Below are 19,265 nucleotides of genomic sequence, written 5' to 3' on the forward strand. Positions count from 1 at the left end.
TATATTCCACCCACCTCCCTCTCCCCAATATTTTGAAGCAGATTTCATGTATCCTATCACTTCATCAAAGACTGTGTTTAATCCATAATCTATGTAAAAGACAATCTATCTAAAACACTTACGTATATAAAAACATACATACATAATGCACATAAGGAGTGTTCTAAAGGTAACTTACTAAGGATCACACAATACCTCCCCCCCGGAGAGTGTTTTGGAGGTGGAGTGTGGAGAAAGAAAGCGTGTAAAAATTTTTGAGTGTGAATGTTTTCACAGCGTCCAATAATTCTGCATTCGACAGTCTCACGATTTCCCACTCTTTTATTTAACGTTGCCGCCCCCGGAAGGCTTTCGTACTTGGGACCCCAACAAGGAAAATGTGATTAAGTGTAGAATAAAATAAAGAGACTTAAAAAGCATCTCAACTTCGTTAGTATTTTGCCTAGAGAACGCTCTATCGTGTCACAGTGGAAAAGATGCATTTGCTTTTTCTTAACTGAAGCGCTTATCCCGGGATAACTCCAGTTAGAAGAGAACCGAATTGTAGTCTTGTTCCAAGAACTACAAATCCCAGAAGGCCATTCGGCAAGGGCGCCTGCGCACCGCGCGCTCCTTCCTTTCCCCACCTCTCTACCGGGAAAGACCCGCCCCGCGGTGCTGTCGCTCGCGCTGGAAGAAGCGGAAGAAGATGGCGCTCACCAGGTGAGTTGTTGATTTGGGTCCTCGATACGGAAGGGTTTGGGAGTACCCACCTTTTTCATTTCTCTTCCCACACTCTCCGGGCAGTAACCCGGCCCGGGTCACAGAGCGACAGAGGCCGAGGCCACGGCTAGGCCCTCTCTCCGGCCGCCGGGGCGACTAGGCCTAGCCGAAGCTGGGGTCTTTCCTGAGCGGCTTCCCGGGTTGAGTTCGCCCCCTCACTAGGACCGAAAGCCGCGGCGTGGGGAATAGTTCTCTGGCTTAAGATGCCGAGGAGTTGCATGTGTTTTCGCTTAAGCATCTTGGGGGTGTGGAGAGAGCTCCCTCGGGTCCGCGGCTCGGGTGGGCGCGATGGGAGTGTGGAGGGCAGTGGCTTATTTGTCTTGGCAGAGTGAAGCGGGTGGGAGGCGACCGCCTGGCTTACTGCCCTTCGCCTGCCGAAGTCTCTCTCCTGTCTCTGTCCCTAAACAAGGATTCCCGGGGAAAAAAAGGTGGGGGCGCGGCACTGAACGGAGATTTAAAATCAGCCATAGTACTGGCCGCTGTCTACTAATTCGCGCCGCTGCTCCGCACTTTAACTTTGGGCCTTAGAATTTCTTCCCGTAGATGGAACCACTTCGGATTTTTGCTGTCCCGGTTGCCTTGGCAACCGCAAGTAAAGTGGTCCCCGCCTTTAAGAGAAAGATGCTTAAGGGGGAGATTCCAAGGAGTTACGTAACTCCTGTTAGTTGTCGACCTTGCTGCCCCATCTAAATAGAAAAACTTTCCATGCGAACGAACGCAACAGGAAAAGTTGAGTGTTACAGAGGGTAAAGAAAGTGACCACGTTAGTACATACGCTTGAGTTCCCTAAACACCCTTCATTCTCACATACGTTTTTCCTGGCTGATGACAGTTATGAATCCTAAACATATTTGAATGAGAAAATTCTTTTGGGAATTACTTTTGGATGCCTTGCTCTATCCTAGGGCTTGTGTGTATACAGAAGGAAATCTGACAGTCTTTGGCTGCAGGGAAGATGGGGTACAAGGCATACAGATATGAAACAAAGAACCACACAGAATGCTTATTGTGTAGTACTAACCTTAAGTGCAAAAAGAATTAGATGGAATGAGCTGAATGAAATGGAGCGTGTTCTTTAGTAAATGTTGCAGGCAGCAAACATTTGATTCAGTGCTCTCCAGATGGGAGAAGTGTGACAAAGACTAGTCAAGTTATGAGGAAAGGCTTTGTGGAAAAGGTGGAATTGGAAAAGGACACAAAGGAAAAATATCAGAGATATTGTGGGTATTGTGTGCTTAAAAGTGCAGTGGCAGGGACTTCCCTGGTGGTCCAGTGGTTAACACTCAGCGCTTCCAATGCAGGGCACGCGGGTTCAATCCCTGGTTGGGGGAACTGTGTGGCGTGGCCAAAAAATTATTATTTTTTTTCCTTAAAATTGCAGGGGCAGAGTGCAGTCTTTAAATAGCTTGACTTACATAGCTTTCAGATTTTGTTGAGTTTTAGCTAATTTGGTTTCTAGAGATGGTCTCAAGTTTCCAGGTGAACTGTTATCTCTGAAATCTGCCAGGGATTCTTAACAGCAGGGGCTGGACATGCTGATGTGTTACAGTCCTGGTGTTACTAACTAAAGATTTAAAGTCATACTGATTTAACTTTCTGAACTCGTGTGTTTAAGGTTATGTATCTAATAATATCACTTGCATTTAATACGCTTACTTTAGTAAAGGGGAAAGGATAGACTAAGATGTCTCCACAGTGGCACTACTGATGTTTTGGACTGGATAATTCATTCTTGTTTGGGACTGTCCTGCGCATATTAAGATGTTTAGCAGCATCTTTGGCCTCTACCCACTAGATGCCGGTGGAAACTCCAAACCCCTTTCTACCCCCTACCTCCCAAGTTCTAACAATCAAGATGTCTCCAGACATTGTCAAATGTCTACATTGTAGATATTTTGCTCCCAGTTGAGAAACACTGAGGTAGACTTTCTGCTGGCTTATGCAGCCCACCCCCACCATAGGAGTGTACCTCATGGGAATATCATCCTTTACAGGGAACAACAAAATTAAGACCCCCTGGAAGGCTAGGGTGTGTTCTAATCATAATCCAGGCCAGATTTTGTGTTTACTGGTTTGTCCAAACTCTGCCTTTTGATCATTTTACTGACTGGTTCTTCCAACAGAAGGTAAAGACAAGAGAAATGAAACATAAGTAAATATTTTGGCTTGTTACTGTCTTTGTATCCCTACTATGTATTGGGTATACATGGTTTACTGAAAACAACTGTGGTATAAGCCCAAAACGTTTGACTCCATTCATCCAGTTATTAAATCGCATGTGTTGAAAGTCTACCATGTGTCAGGCTAGGGTTGGTTTTACAGTATTGAATCAGTCAGGTAAACCTCTTATCCTCACGGAACTTATATTCTAGGGAAGACAGACTGCAGGAGTAAACAAATCAGTAATGCAAGTTCAGGTAGTAAGTACTAAGAATAAAATACAAATAAAGGGATAGAGAGTGACTCAAAGTGTGGGGTGGAATGCTGTTTTGGACAAGGTGGTAATGTGACAGCTGTTGGGAGGTATAATTGAGCAGGGCCAATGAATACTAAGAAGCAAGCACTAAAAAATCTGGGGAAGAGTTTTCTTAATAAGTAAATAGACTGCTTTATGGCAGTGGGAAAGCAAATGTAAAGATCCCGAGATGGCTTGTTTAAAGGAACAAGTAACATAAAAATGAGTGCAAAGAGAAGAGTGAATATATTTCTTTTGCCAACATTGAAGTTGGCCCTGCTGTGAGCTAGCTAGCCAATGCGTAGAGAGTTAGGAATAAAAGAAACAAAAGGCGTGATTCCTGCCCTCAAGTTGCCTACAGTCTAATGAGAGAAAGAAAGGTAAATAAATAGATGATAGCAGTAAATAAGGTAGATATTGTAATAATGATACATAGAGGGTCTTGTGAGAGCATGGGTGGTTAGTTTGGGCAACTGACCCAAACTGGGGGAATTGGGGAACAGCTCCACATAATCAAATATTTATGGAACACATATTGAATGGTATTTAGACACCGTGCCAAGTGGTTCATGGGTACTGTCATTTAATACTTATTACAGCTCTGTGAGATAGGTAATCTTATGGTCTGTCATTACAGATGAGAAAACTGAGGTTCAGAGAGGTAAACAACTAATCCAGGTTAGTGAGTGGCATAGGTAGGATTTGAACTCTTGAGTTCTTAGCCATCACATTACCTGACCCGCCAGACTGGATTAGAGCCCTGTGACATACGCTGTCATAACACTCTGTACTTTTTCTTATCACTTAGTAAGTGGATTACTATGGATTTGTGTGATTTTGATTGTCTCTCTCCCCTGCAAGACTCAGCTGTCTTTTTCTGTTCATCATCTCATTGCCTACCTAACACAGTGCCTGCACCCCAGCAACCACTAAATATTTTTGAATAAATAAGCTGCACTGCTTATTCACATATTCTTTTTTTTTTTTTTTTTTTTTTGCGGTACGCGGGCCTCTCACTGTTGTGGCCTCTCCCGTTGCGGAGCACAGGCTCCGGACGCACATGCTCAGCGGCCATGGCTCACGGGCCCAGCTGCTTCGCGGCATGTGGGATCTTCCCGGACAGGGGCACGAACCCATGTCCCCTGCATTGGCAGGCGGACTCTCAACCACTGCGCCACCAGGGAAGCCCTATTCACATATTCTTACTAGTCAAGAATCACAAAGGAACCTTAACTTTTCCATTAAATGTATTATTCATATACTGGAATCCTTTTGTGGTACTTTGGGATATCTCTATAATAACATTTATCATACTTAAAAGTTAAGAATGGTTTAGTAGAAAGGCTGCTTTGATTCAAGAGTACCAAATTACATCTTTAGAATTTCTGCTTTGGATCTTTGACCTCTTAAATTTTAAATTCCATTCTAAACTAGATACCTTGGGAAAACACACTTAAATGTGCAACTCGTGTTTTCTTTTTTTATCCACCTCTTTGCTACATTCAGTGCTAATTATTTTTTGTATTGATGCTAAAATAGTTAAAAGTAGGAAGCATAAGAGTAAAATAGTTAAAAATAAGGAGTAAAAGACTAGTAAAGACACTAAGAAAACCATATACTAAAGAGTTGACCCCTTGGTAATTGAGAAAATTTACTTATTGTAAGAAAAGAAAGGTGGAAGCATAAAAACTCAATGGTTTATTATGTGAAATATCTGTTAATTTTTTATTCTGGGCACCGGTTGCCTGCATCCTGGTCAGATATTTTTACTGTATGTCTGTTAGTACTTATTTCTTTCCAGGCATAATAAAATGACTGATAATCCTGCCATAAATCATTGGAAAGTTTGTTCTTTTGCTCAAAGGAAAAAGTATTACAGGAAAATAGTGTCTGATGGCCAAATTGCAATAATCAAATATAAGAGTTTTTAAAATTCTGACTTTTATTATCTTTGCTTATAGCTTTTTACCTGCACCTACTCAGCTATCTCAGGACCAGCTTGAGGCTGAAGAAAAAGCAAGATCGCAGAGATCACGACAGACCTCACTGGTCTCCTCCCGAAGAGAACCTCCCCCATACGGGTACCGGAAAGGCTGGATACCTCGGTTATTAGAGGTAAATAATTGTGCTGAAAATTATTATAGCACCTTTGTAAAATAAGTTTAAACCCTAGAACTTCTGCATATGAATGTCAGTATGATAGAAATTCTGGTTGTGAGCTCTCAAGACATGTACTTCCCTCAGAAGATTGAGCTTTTTCTTCTTGCTTATTCTCACTGCTTTATGATCACTGAAAAAGTGTACAATTTATGTCTATTCTTATGTCAAACTGTTACTTATGTACAGAAGAAACTAACAAACCCTTTATGTTTGGGGGGGGGCTTATAGTATATGGAAAATAATGGGAAAGTAAGAGGAAAAAGATGAAAAATGGTTTCACATTCAGGTGCCTTTCCCTCCCTCTCCCCTTCATGCACAATGCCGCATCACCCTGAAGAAACAACTTTCTTCCAGGGAAAACTCCAGCAGCGTTTCCTTTTCTGATTTCTTCCTGTTGGTATAGTGGATAGACCATTGACAAGGAGGTTTTTTTTTAAAATTAATTGTTTTGCATTATAGCTGTGTTCCTTACTCTTTTTTTTTTTTTTTTTTTTTTTTTTTTGCGGTACGCGGGCCTCTCACTGCTGTGGCCTCTCCCGTTGCGGAGCACAGGCTCCGGACGCGCAGGCTCAGCGGCCATGGCTCACGGGCCCAGCTGCTCCGCGGCATGTGGGATCTTCCCAGACCGGGGCACGAACCCGCGTCCCCTGCATCGGCAGGTGGACTCTCAACCACTGCGCCACCAGGGAAGCCCTGTTCCTTACTCTTTGTGTGACCCTGGACAGGTCCTAAGCTCTCTTCATCTGTTTTCTTATCTTCAACTTGAGAATGTTAATATATCCTAACATACAGATTAGATAAATTTGGGGGAAGGTATAAGAGACAGAATTTGTTGGTTGATTCAGAGGCAGTGAGGGAGAAGGAGGAATCTGAAATGATCTTTTTATATCTCTAGCTTGTTCCCAAAGAACAAACTTTTTTGGCAGCACCTATTCACGGGATCTTGTGCGTCAGTTCAGTGCGTATTCCTTTCCCTAATTCCAGGGCATACTGCCCATGCTTGATCACCTTTTTTTTAATCTAGGGAGAAACGCAGACATTTGAGACTTTCCTCCTCCAAGCTGCTTCCTGTTCTCCATCTCCCTGTATTCATTCTGACACCTGCAGATTTTCCTCCTCCAATTCCCAAGGGATATACCTGCCCTATTGAAAACCTCTGTGCCTATTCATGTTTGTACCCAGTTATTTTCATTTTATCACTTTGTCGTGTTCTGTCTTTATATGGTTATAATTTTACTTTACAAATGGGAAGAGCCAAGTGTCCTTAGCTTTTTTTCATATGCCTGCAAGTGGTGATCATAGTGAACTAAGTATTCAGTGGATTGAAATATGTTGCTTAGCACCTATAAAAAGGCAACTGTATTCTCAGCCTCTCTCATGTTTGTCATTACCCCTGCCCTACCAAACTCTTTGTACAGCCTAGAAGAACACTCAACTAAAGAGATCATGTCTTCTCCTAACATATACCCTGGTGATTTTTTTGTTTCTCTGGTTGATTTTTGTTCAGCGGTCCTCTGGTCCTTATTAATTCTAGTGTGTGAAAGCCAGTCTTACCACACTTATGATGGGATTTTTGTTGTTGTTGCTTTTGTTTTCACTGATAATGTAATTTGTGAGAAGCAGAGCAAAATAAAAGATATCAAGGAAGCTGTGATGCCGTCTTATCTGTGGCAAGAAAGACAGAACTTGTCATTATCTAACAGAAGGCTTGAGTGTTTCTTTTTAGGGATTACAGATGCTCTACTTTTGGCCTCTCGATAGATTAGGGTGGGGTGGCAGGCATCATTTTACCTACAGTAGAAATCTCATCCTTACTTGCATTTCAGCATCAGGACATTCAGGTACTATTAGCTTTTAAAATCTTACTTGACTATCAAAAGTGTCATATATCCTGGTGGAGCAGAACATTTTATTTGAAAATCAAACCAAAATGGCCAGCTAATAGAAATACTGTGAGTGCTTCTTGAGGAGAGTGAAAGTTCTGTGGAAGAAAGCATCTTGTTCTAGTTTTTAAAGTAAAAGCTATGATTTTTCTGGCAAGCTTTATGACCACGTAATGCCACATCTACAGTCTTGAAGTGCTTATTATAGTTGAAGAACTCTAGTAAATCTGAGCCCATGTCAGATTGATGGCCTGGCTACAGGTAGTACCTTTCTTGGGAATACCTTAACTATTTTCTGCCTAATTTACAAGAAAACATCTCCTTTAGCTTTATTGTTTGTTTTAAAAAATGTCAAACCTTTCTTTAGCAAGTAAGCATGTTGTACCTAGAAAATCACATATCCAGGATCTAATGGAATATTTCTTGAAGGAGGAGATCATATAAAAGTGGCTATTTTCATAATTTTTTTCCATCAAACCCCCTCTAAATGATTAATATTAATATATTTTTTCTCACATTTCTTAGTGAAATGATTTGCCTTTTTTTGAGTCAGGGTATTTCAGTTTAGTAAAAAATTTAACAACTTTTGGAGTCAAAAGATCTGGGTTCAGGTCCTCATAGCTATCCATGAGACCTTGGAAAAATCACTTTTAACTTTTCTAAACTTGAATTTTTTCCATATGAAAATATGAGGTGTTGAAGAACTACAAGAATTAAATGAGAATATATGTGTAGGCAAGTATTATTAAATTTAACAAAACTATTTAAATTATATTTAATATTCATATATTAATTTGATGATATACATTTTTGTAATATTAAACTTCATTGATAGACTTAGCTTATTCTACTTTAGAAGTCTTAATTCTCTTCTAAGTAATTGTATAATCATCGTTAGAAATGTGGTAAACTCATTTCTGGGTCCTTCCTATTTATTTGCTTCTCATGGAACACTGAATAAATAAGATGTTGTTAAAATCTGAAGAAGAAATATAATTCTATACTTTTTTTTTTTTTGGCTGTGCTGCTCAGCTTGCGGGATCTCAGTTCCCCGACCAGGGATTGAACCTGGACCACAGTGGTGAAAGCCCGGAATCCTAACCACTAGGCCACCAGGGAACTCCCTAATACTTTACATTTTTGCTCTACCTATAGCATGCGTGACCTGTCCTTCACTAAGAAAATTATGTATGCTAAAATGAAAAATCTTTTCCTTATGTTAAACATTTTGTTTAATTTCTTCCTGTCATGTACATAAAATCCACATCCTTGCCATGGTCTAGAAGCCCTTTCGTGATCTGGTGTTTGTCCACCATGCAGACTTATCACCTATATGTCTGCTCTTCTGCCCTCAGTAAGCTACAGCCCCAATGGACACTCATTTCCTGGAACATGCCAAGTTCGTTCTTGCAGCAGGGCCTTCACACTTGCTGTATAATCTGCCTAGAAAATGCTTCCTTCAGATTTTCCCACGACTGATTTCTCATCATTCAGGCTTTAGCTCATGTTACCTCTTCACAAGGGTTATCCCAACCACACTATCAAAAATAGCCCCTCTTGGGACTTCCCTGGTGGCACAGTGGTTAAGAATCCGCCTGCCAATGCAGGGGACACGGGTTCGAGCCCTGGTCTGGGAAGATCCCACATGCTGCAGAGCAACTAAGCCTGTGCGCCACAACTACTGAGCTTGCACTCTAGAGCCCACGAGCCACAGCTACTGAAGTCTGCGCACCTAGAGCCTATGCTCAGCAACAAGAGAAGCCACCGCGATGAGAAGCCCGCACACTGCAAGGAAGAGTAGCCCCTGTTCACCGCAACTAGAGAAAGCCCGCGCGCAGCAACAAAGACCCAATGCAGCCTAAAATAAGTTAATAAATTAATAAATTTTAAAAATAATAAAGAAAATAGCCCCTCTTCCCAGTCCCTTTATTGCTTTCAAGGCATTTATCACAAGCCAAAAATTATGCTTTTTATATCTTTGCCCACTAAAATGCACACTCCACAAGGTCAGAGACCTCTGTTTTGTTTACTGCCATTTCTGTAGCATCTAGCATAATAAGGGCTCAATGGTTATTTGTTCAATAAGTGAATATATCTTAAATCTCAAACTACTATTAAATATTCTTTTTATTTCTTTTTAATATATAGGATTTTGGAGATGGAGGTGCTTTTCCAGAGATCCACGTGGCCCAGTATCCCCTGGATATGGGACGAAAGAAAAAAATGTCAAATGCACTGGCCATTCAGGTGGATGCTGAAGGAAAAATTAAGTATGATGCAATTGCTCGACAGGGACAGTCAAAAGACAAGGTAACCCTCTCATTGATTTTTTTTCCCCATTGATAAATATTTTGTGAGGAGTTTTTTTAATTGTATGAAAAATGATAAATCTGGCCATTTAGTTTATGTTAAAAGTAACAGTGACGTATACTTAGGCTAACTGAAGATGACTTCATAACAATATGAACAATATAATATGACTTCATAACAGCAATGACTTTTTCCTTTGAAATTCCCCAAATTGATGATAGGTTATGTATACTTAAGGGTTTTTTTTTTTTTTTTTTTGCGGTACGCGGGCCTCTCACTGTTGTGGCCTCTCCCGCTGCGGAGCACAGGCTCTGGACGCGCAGGCTCAGCGGCCATGGCTCACGGGCCCAGCCGCTCCGCGGCACGTGGGATCTTCCCAGACCGGGGCACGAACCCGCGTCCCCTGCATCGGCAGGCGGACTCCCAACCACTGCGCCACCAGGGGAACCCTACTTAAGGGTTTTTATGTATTTGTTTTACATTTAAAAAACAGTTCTTCTTTTTCCCTTCTAGTTTTATTGAGATATAATTGACATACAGCACTGTATATTAAAAACAATTCTTTTATAGTACTAACTTTTTTAAAGGCTAGCAAATTTTTTAAAATCTACAATCCTAGCACCCTAAAAAAATTAAATTTAGTTTTGTGTATAGTCTTCTATTTCTCTTCCATGTACTTAAAGTGTACATAGATACTGGGCTTCCCTGGTGGCACAGTGGTTGAGAGTCTGCCTGCCAACGCAGGGGACGCCGGTTCGTGCCCCAGTCCGGGAAGATCCCACATGCCGCGGAGTGGCTGGACCCGTGAGCCATGGCCGCTGAGCCTGCGCGTCCGGAGCCTGTGCTCTGCAACAGGAGAGGCCACAACAGTGAGAGGCCTGCGTACCGCACAAAAAAAAAAAAAAAAAAAAAGAGTACATAGATACTTAATTATTTTAATGGTTCATTTGAATAGAATTAATCATATAAACTTCTTTCTCCCTTGATTAAGTACAAAACTGACACTTGCTACTTTTAGGATGGCCCTGCTTACAAAGTAATCCAAAGACCAAAAATGAAGTTTACTTAAAATAATCTCATCACAGAGCAGCCACACTCAGAGCCAAGGAACTGTTTTTAAGACCTAGTTTGGTTTTTTTTAATAAATACTCCAAGTATTTGGAGTATTTTGGAGGTAAAAGGGCTCTTCAGAATTGAAGATATTGGGGAAGGTACTTGAGAACCTTCACTACCTGTCCTTTGCTTCTCTCTCTCCCAAACATTTTCATTTTACCCTGTAAGACAGCACTAATGATAAACCATCCTTTGCTCCTCCGTCATGGCTGCTAGTTTTTGGGGAAAACAATTATGCAGTCATGCAAATTTGTATCTCAGGTTTCAGCAGAGCTGTCTTGATGTTCCTCCAAGCTTAGCTCCTACTCCTCTCCATCCCCCCTCAGTTTAATAGGCGACTCCCCATCTGTTTGCAGATAAGGCTATTGGAAGAAAATTGTAGCTTTCTTTATCCTGCACGTGTCTTTTTGTCTTGACTATTCCTTTTGTCTCCATAACAAATCTCTTCTCCTATCTAAACCTAATCTTGCCAGGTGTATTCTAGTGTATCCTGGATCTCGTCCCTTCCCCTTTTCTTTGTAGCCTCAACTTTACATGTATTCCCACTTTACATATATACACACACACGTACACACTCAAACATACACATCCTTTTTTTACATGAATGAGATTTTAATTCTCATAACTCCCATAGACGCTTTTTTTTTCTTACTTAAGATGTTTTGAAGATTTTCATTAAGAAAAATCTATATAGATATTCTAAGCATTAGTGGTTTCCAATTTTTTAGTTTTGCATACAGTGCTATATTCAAGATCCATATATAAACATCTTTTTGCACATGAGTATTTGTGTAAAATAAATTCTTAGTAGTCTATGCATTGGGTCAAAGGATATTCACATTTCAAATGTGACACATAATGCCAGTATGTTCTCTAAAAAGCCTTTGCTTAACAATCATTCCATTCTTTTGTGTTTCCCTCAGACCCTCCATCTGTTAGTCACCATGATTTATCTTATTTCCTTAACATTTCTCTAGTATTGTCCCTTCTTTGCTACTTAGTTCAGACGCTTATTTTTTCTTGCTTAATTTACTGCAGCAGAGTCTGAACCCATCTCCTTGGCATTTGTCTTGCCTGCCTGAAGAAACAGTCATTCACGTTTTTCTGTTTCTCTCCCTCTCTCCCCCACAAAAACACATACAAGCATGCACACTTAAAATCTTTCCATAGCCTTCAGGATAAGAACCAGCCAAGCACCTTACAGCACACTTGACCCCTTGCTTACCTTTCTAGCCTAGCATCAACTTTCATGACCAGAATACTGAAATCCAAAAATAAAGAGTCCAGTTTTAGCCGTTCTATTTATTTTCAATACAAAATAATCACCATAACAGGTGGTTGTTAAAGAAGAAGAAACTTGCAGGCATTCCCTATGAATGTCTGCTATGAGGAACTTCTTGCAGCTCCCCTATTATGGCACGTTCGTTCTTGCCTTGGGAGCTTCCCCTGGGTGCCCTCCGATGCTGGGGAAAGCCGTCTCCCTATTCTTTTTTCTGGCTAAATTCTATTGTTTTCAAGTCGCAACTCGCTCTTCACTATTCCAGGATACTGTCCCTGATCCTCCCTAGCTAGACTGGGTGTCCTTCCTCCCTATTCCCTGTGTTTACTATAAAGTAGCAGTTGTGATTATCCATTTTGTTGCAATTATCCTTTTGTTGTAGTTATCCATTCACTAACAATGTTCTATGTCATTTGACTAAGAGCTCCTTGAGTACAGAGCTTATATCTTTTCATTTTCCTCTTTGGCACCTAACTTAGTGCCTGACAGCTTGACACACAGGCATTCAGAAGTGTTTGTTGGAGGTATTATAGCAATATTTATTGAATAACAGAAAGTCACTTTTCCTGAAGCCACTAAGGAAGCATGATCCACTCCTGCAAAAGGAAAAATAGGTCCCTATACTTGCAGGGCATATACTGGAAATTTACCCTGGGCCATGAAGGACTTCATTCACCTTTGTTTTGGTGCACCTCTCCTTCTCTGGAATAATAACCATGCTTTATCGGTATTTGCTACCTCTCCTCTCATTTATTAGGAAAAAGCAGCATTTTAGGACAATAATTTGACTTTGACAGGATGTGTAATTTTGAATGAAATACAGTTTTAGCCCATTTTACATGTATATTGGTGATTCTTTTGTATTGAAAGTAGAGTAGAAATGTTAAAACTGAACTGTTTATTTTTGGATTTCAGTATTCTGGCCAAATAAGGTCTCCATAGTATTGTTCGTTACACAGTAAAAGCCTTACATGTTTGCCTAGAAATCAGCCACTGGAAATGAACCCTAGACTAGTAGTTTATAGGGGTACCACTCTCAGGTTCATACTAACCCTGACTGTAATGGGGAGGCTGTACATGTGTGGGGTATATAGGAAATCTCTCTACATCCTGTTAATTTTGCTGTGAACCGAAAACTGCTCTGAAAACTGCTCCTAAGACTGCTTAAAAAAAATCATAATAAATAACCACAATGAAGATTAAAAAAAAAAGAATAGGGCACTCAATGAGTTGAGAGGAAAGATACTGAAGAGAGTGACTACCTGGAGTATTCTAACATTGTTTATGATGGATGTATTTCCTTGCTGGACTTTATACCCTGGAATATACACTTGAATTCCTTATACCAATTTAATTAATACGTTATTTTAAAAAGTGGATGTATTAATGCATGAAGTTCTAGACTGCATGTAATAATTCAGCATTAACTATGCATTGGCATTTAGAGGAGAGGGACACTTCTTGATTGTTTGGGACTGTCTTGAGCATTGTATTATGTTTAACATAACTGGCACTACCTATTAAATGCCAGTAGTGCCCCCTCCTGCCGCCCCCACCATTGTCTTAAACAGAAACATCTCACATATTTTCATAGGCCCTGGGAGGGGAGTTGGAGGCGTTAGCATTGCCCTGTGTTAAAACCACTGATTTTCCTGTTTTAGAAGTGGGAATTGGCTATTAAATGCACAAAATGAGATTTTTTAAAAATTCATTGTCATTCAGAATGCTGATATGCAAGGTCCTTGACATAGGATGAAAATGGCTTATTGGATTATTGAATTTGCGCTATACTGCAGTGGTTTCTGATTTGTATCAGAGGGATCTGGCATTCTTCAGAAACCAGGGACTTCTCACTGAAATATTAATAGTGAAAGAGCAAGAACGGAAAATACTAGCTGTAGGTATAAGAGGTGAACAAGGAAAGGTTCCAAGGGATAATATTCTAGGGCAAGTCTAAGGCGATTGATCTCTCTAAATGTAAAGTAAATACTGTGTACAAGACTTAATGGTAATACAAAATTGGGAAGGAGAAAAAAATTTTTAAGTAAATCTCAATAGAACTAAATCCTTTTTTTTTTCCAGTTGTGACTTCAGTCATAAATCTTGAAATAAAAAGCCTGGTGTTTACATTTTTCCTTCTGAAATTATTAAATAGGAAATGTTACATACATGATATTGCCTAAAAGAATGCCTTCAACCCCTCAGCGCCCCCCAAAAAACTCCAAACAACCTTAACCCCAAGATAAATTGTATGTTATTACCTTGTTCATGGGATTTCACGAACTATGTCTATAAAGACAGTGTTTTCTTTCTCTACCTCTGAAATGGTAGCTATGCTGACAAGCTTATCCTTTTAGTCAATCCAATCCTTTGCCAGTTTTCAGTAATAAAAAACTTCTGTTTCATAGATGAGTTATTACTTTATCTTGCTCACAAAACTCATTTGTGCTCCTGATACCTTGGAAGGTATATTGTAATTTTTCGGATAATCCTCCCCAGCCCCTTTGCCCCCTGAGATATACTGAGTTTCTTCAGCACATTTGGTTCTCAGGCAATAAAAATTGGGGGTTTTATAGTTAATACCATGGAGGAATCTTGCTCTTCAGATGTCCTTCATCAGCTTTGTGAAATGCTAGAATCTTACTGATGCTCATTTAAAGGGTTATTAACTTTGGAATACCCAAATAAGAAGCAGCAAATGGCTCTTGTATGCTAAATTAGTATTGAGACTTTATGTTGAGTATATACGACTACCAGGGAGTAGAATCCCTTCCTGTAGCAATTACTGTGTAAAAGTAATTAACTCTTCATAGTCTTGGTATTATTTTCTAGAGACTGTTATATAACTTTTAATTCTTATGATATAGATTTTTTCCATACTGAAAAGAAGTAAGACTTTTTTTTTAAATTTATTTTTATTGTTGGCTGCGTTGGGTCTTTGTTGCTGCATGCAGGCTTTCTCTAGTTGTGGCGAGCCAGGGCTGCTCTTCATTGCAGTGCGTGGGCTTCTCACTGTGGTGGCTTCTCTTGTTGCAGAGCATGGGCTCTAGGCACGCAGGCTTCAGTAGTTGCGGCACGCAGGCTCAGTAGTTGTGGCTCGCATGCTCTAGAGCGCAGGCTCAGTAGTTGTGGCGCACGGGCTTAGTTGTTCTGCGGCATGTGGGATCTTCCCTGACCAGAGCTTGAACCCATGTCCCCTGCATTGGCAGGCGGATTCTTAACCACTGCGCCACCAGGGAAGCCCAAGAAGTAAAACTTTTGAGGTCAGCTACAAGCTGTGTGATCTTAACGCACTGAGCCTTGCTTTTCTCACTGGAGTAAGCTTTAGGGTCCCTTCCAAAATGCACACTCTGAGAGGATGGTGACACTAGTAGCTCCCATATCAATAGACATGTTTTGTGGTAAATTATCTACATTTCTTACCTGATCCCTTTTCTTATTCCTGAGAAAAACAAGCTAGAGATTTCAGTCTATAGTCATGATACAGTTTTTCCAGGAAATCAACAGCTTATGTAGAACATTCTGCAAGCCCCAAATATATGTACCTTTAGCATAGAATAGAGCATCTCTGAAAGTCACACATTCAATCATTTGTACAAAAACTATTGACTGAATGCCTCCTGGGGACCAAGCATTGTTAGAAGCACTGTAGATACTTTAATGAATGAGAGATTCCTCATCAATAATGTAGGTATAATCATTGTGCACACCTCATAGGGTTGATGCGAAAGTTAGGTTAGTTTATATATATAAAGCAGAAGAACAGTGGCACAAAATAAGTGCTTAATAAATGTTACCTATTATAATTGTTATTACTTTAATGGGCAAGACAGGTAAAGATTTAAAGTAGTTAATAATTTCATACTGTAAGCAGTGCTTTGAAGAGAGTAAACAGAGTTCTGTGACACTGAATGATTGGGTAGGGAGGGGGTTGCTCCTTTAGTGAGGGTAGTCATAGGAGGCCTCCCCCTTGCATACCTGACCTTTGAACGAAGACTCAGGTTGAGAACCCAATTGAAGAACCGGGAGCAGTACTCTGTAAAGGCCCAGAATTGGGGGAAAGCAGGTTGTGTTTGAAAAACAGAAGAGTCCATGTGACTGAAGCATAAAGAATGAGGGAGCGAGAGGTACAGGGGAAGATTGAAGCTATAGGCAAAGCCAGGTCAGGTCGTATAGGCCATTAAGTTTTTTTGCTCTGTTGTTTGGAGTGAGAAATTAGCAATAGCATGCATTTCCTTTAAGCTGTTTTAAGGAATGTCATGGTAGAATGCAATTATTGATATAAGACTTTGACTTATAGTAGTAAACATTTTCTTCTGCAGAAAATTTCTGAAGATCTCAAGTGCCCAGGAATTTGGTTTTCTTTCATATTTATAAGTTGTCCTTTATCTGTATGTGTGTCAAAGAATTCCTAACTCAAGCAGCAAAATTTAGAATGCTGCTTATCTGTTAAATTTCCAGTACTTCTGTTTTTCTATAAAATCTGCCATGTAAGTTATTATGGAAGTATTCGAAAGGATAGATGGACATGAAAGTCAGTAATATTCTGTTCGGCAGAGGCCTACCAATCAGATAACAGTCCTAAATTTGGATAATGAGTGTAAAATAAGGTATGTGTATAGAATTTTTTTTTTTCATGGAAGAAAGTGTTCTGGGTTTTTTGACCATGGCATATGTTCATTTTCTTAGTCTATGAATAGAGTTGATGCCGTAAAAGACAAACATTATAAGTAGGGCGAGGTCAATGAAATTTTTTAGGCCTCCTGAATTTGGAAATTATTCAGTAACCTGACTTAAATTCCAGTGAGCTTGTAATCCAAGATAATGGTGCTATAGGCAGTTTATATCATCATTAATTTCAAGTCCTAGTGAGGCTCAAAAATAGGGATCACTGATGCATAAGGTTTTGTTGGCACAATTTATTTGGACACTGACTTGATTAGACGATCTCAAATAATTTAAATGCATGAGGTCAGAGGAAAATTATTAACTTTTATAGCCAGGGCAGCAATTTGTGTATATATATTTTAAACTTCCTTGGTTTTAAAATCTAAAAGACAAAATCTGTGTCCTAAATTTATAAGTGTGCTGAGAGGACATTTTGACTTCTGAAATGACTTAATGAGGTTGTTTCTCTTCATTCTTTGCTTTTCTTAAGCCTGCTTTTGTTTGAACATTTTAGGTCATTTATAGCAAGTACACTGACCTGGTTCCCAAAGAAGTCATGAATGCAGATGACCCAGACCTGCAAAGACCTGATGAAGAAGCCATTAAAGAGGTAACTGGGAATTGATATATATAATTATTTTAGATGACGTTTTACATCTTTATTAACTTTCAAACCACTCTATATGTTGTTTCTTATTTCAGATAACAGAAAAGACAAGGGTAGCCTTAGAAAAATCCGTATCGCAGAAGGTTGCTGCAGCCATGCCAGTCCGAGCAGCTGATAAACTGGCTCCTGCTCAGTATATCCGGTATGAATCATGCCTGGAGGTTTTAGTTTCATGTTGGAAGTGATTGTAGTTGGGGGTCCTGGTATTCTTTCACTATCTTTAGTCACAACTGTAAATGCAGTTTTTTGAAAAATGACTTGAAGCCTATTGACTCTTTGTGCATTCAGTTGAAAGCAGAATATTTTAAGCTATCCACTTTTAAGATATTAGCTATTATGCTATTTTTAAAACATTTTTTGTTTTTCGAAATTAACAATTACATAGAGTATGTGATGCAAACCACAATGATTATAGTTTTCCATTTTTATATAATATATAACATTAGTATATTGGAAATATTATGTAGTATAATACTATTATAATTATTTAATATAATAGTATACTATAAATATTAATATATTAATATCATTTATATAATAATAGGCATCCTTATAATACTTCCAAATTTTGAGGGATTTCACTCAACTAAATCTTTATGTGGAAAGATGATTCATATATAGATATTAACAGAGAATTGAGAGCTGGTAGGACTGCTGCCATTATTCTTTCTGTTTTACAGCCTATGCTTAGTCAAAAACTACTAACTATAAGTTGCTTGCTGAGGATATCATGAGGCATTTTTTCCTCAAATAGGTGCAGACTTACAAAATAGGTGCTATTTTCTAGACCTCTTATCTGTGAAATTGAACACTGTGGCTTCCATGGTTCAAAATGGACTGTGATGAATTATTTGCAAATTAATACAACTATAGTTTACATTGTGCTTATAATTCAGAATTGCTGTTAGTTCTCTTATCTCTGTTGCTATCTGCTCTGCCTAAATTTTGTTGCAATTTTCGATTAATACTTTGTGAGAGAAATTGACAGTGTAGTCCAGTTTAGGATTGTAATAGAAGAAAAATACCTATTGAAAACTTGAACTGGTTATACCTTTAGTTTCATCTACATTCTTTAGATATACACCATCTCAACAAGGAGTGGCTTTCAACTCTGGAGCTAAACAGAGAGTTATTCGAATGGTGGAAATGCAGAAAGATCCGATGGAACCTCCAAGGTTCAAGTAAGTAGGTGGTTTCATGAGAAGGAACCACTATTCCTAAAAAAGATATCAAAGGAGGAAAATGTATATCAACATGTAACTGGGTAAACAGATCGTGAGACATCTATACGTGGAATACTGTTGAGCAATAAAAAGGAATAAACTTTATTTAATATGTGCAGGAAAGTGAAATGGGTGAATCTCAAAATAATTATGCTGAGTGAAAGAAGTGAGACACAAACAAGTACATACTGTATGATTCTTTTCATATAGAACTCTAGAAAATGCACACTAGTCTACGATGACAGGAGGCAGATCAGTGGTTGCCTGCTGGGAAGGAGGGAGTATGGATAGGCGATGAGAGGAAAAAGAGGGATAGGCAAAGGGGCATGCAGAAACTTTTGGTAGTGATGGGTATCTTCACTATGTTGATTGTGATGATGGTTTCACAGGTATTTACTTGTGTCAGAAGTTAATCAGATTGTACACTTCATGTATAGTTAATTGTACATTAGTTGTACCTCAATAAAGCTGTTTCTTAAGAAGGCAAAAGTATATTGCTCGATGAAATGATGTTAATAGTGTGGAGGTGAAGTGGGTAATGATGATGACAGAGTTGGCTGTGTTTTAATAATTGTTGAAGCTGAGTGGTTGTGATGAGAAAAACAACTTTTGAGGAAAACAACTTTTTTTTTCCTGAGTTGCTGCCTAGGCATTTTACAGTATGATAACCCTGCTCACACCTAGAGACTGGACATTTAGATTAAGACTTGTGTTTAGGATGCCGGTCATAAGTTCCCACTTTGCC

At 39.4% G+C, this 19,265-nt stretch overlaps 1 protein-coding gene across 1 annotated transcript in view; it reads left to right on the plus strand.

The window, feature by feature from the left end:
- Nucleotides 1–645: 645 nt before the first annotated feature.
- SNW1 (SNW domain containing 1) overlaps nucleotides 646–19,265 on the plus strand; it is a 36,065-nt gene continuing 17,445 nt past the window's right edge. The window contains exons 1-6 of the mRNA XM_082647811.1: nucleotides 646–702; nucleotides 5,179–5,332; nucleotides 9,409–9,570; nucleotides 17,145–17,240; nucleotides 17,333–17,439; nucleotides 18,374–18,478. Of these exons, the coding sequence (XP_082503937.1) occupies nucleotides 689–702; nucleotides 5,179–5,332; nucleotides 9,409–9,570; nucleotides 17,145–17,240; nucleotides 17,333–17,439; nucleotides 18,374–18,478 (638 nt within the window). The 5' untranslated portion in view covers nucleotides 646–688. The remainder of the gene's footprint in view (nucleotides 703–5,178; nucleotides 5,333–9,408; nucleotides 9,571–17,144; nucleotides 17,241–17,332; nucleotides 17,440–18,373; nucleotides 18,479–19,265) is intronic.

This window comes from Grampus griseus (assembly GCF_964374135.1).
Source record: "Grampus griseus genome assembly, chromosome: 2".
NCBI classification, from domain to species: domain Eukaryota; kingdom Metazoa; phylum Chordata; class Mammalia; order Artiodactyla; family Delphinidae; genus Grampus; species Grampus griseus.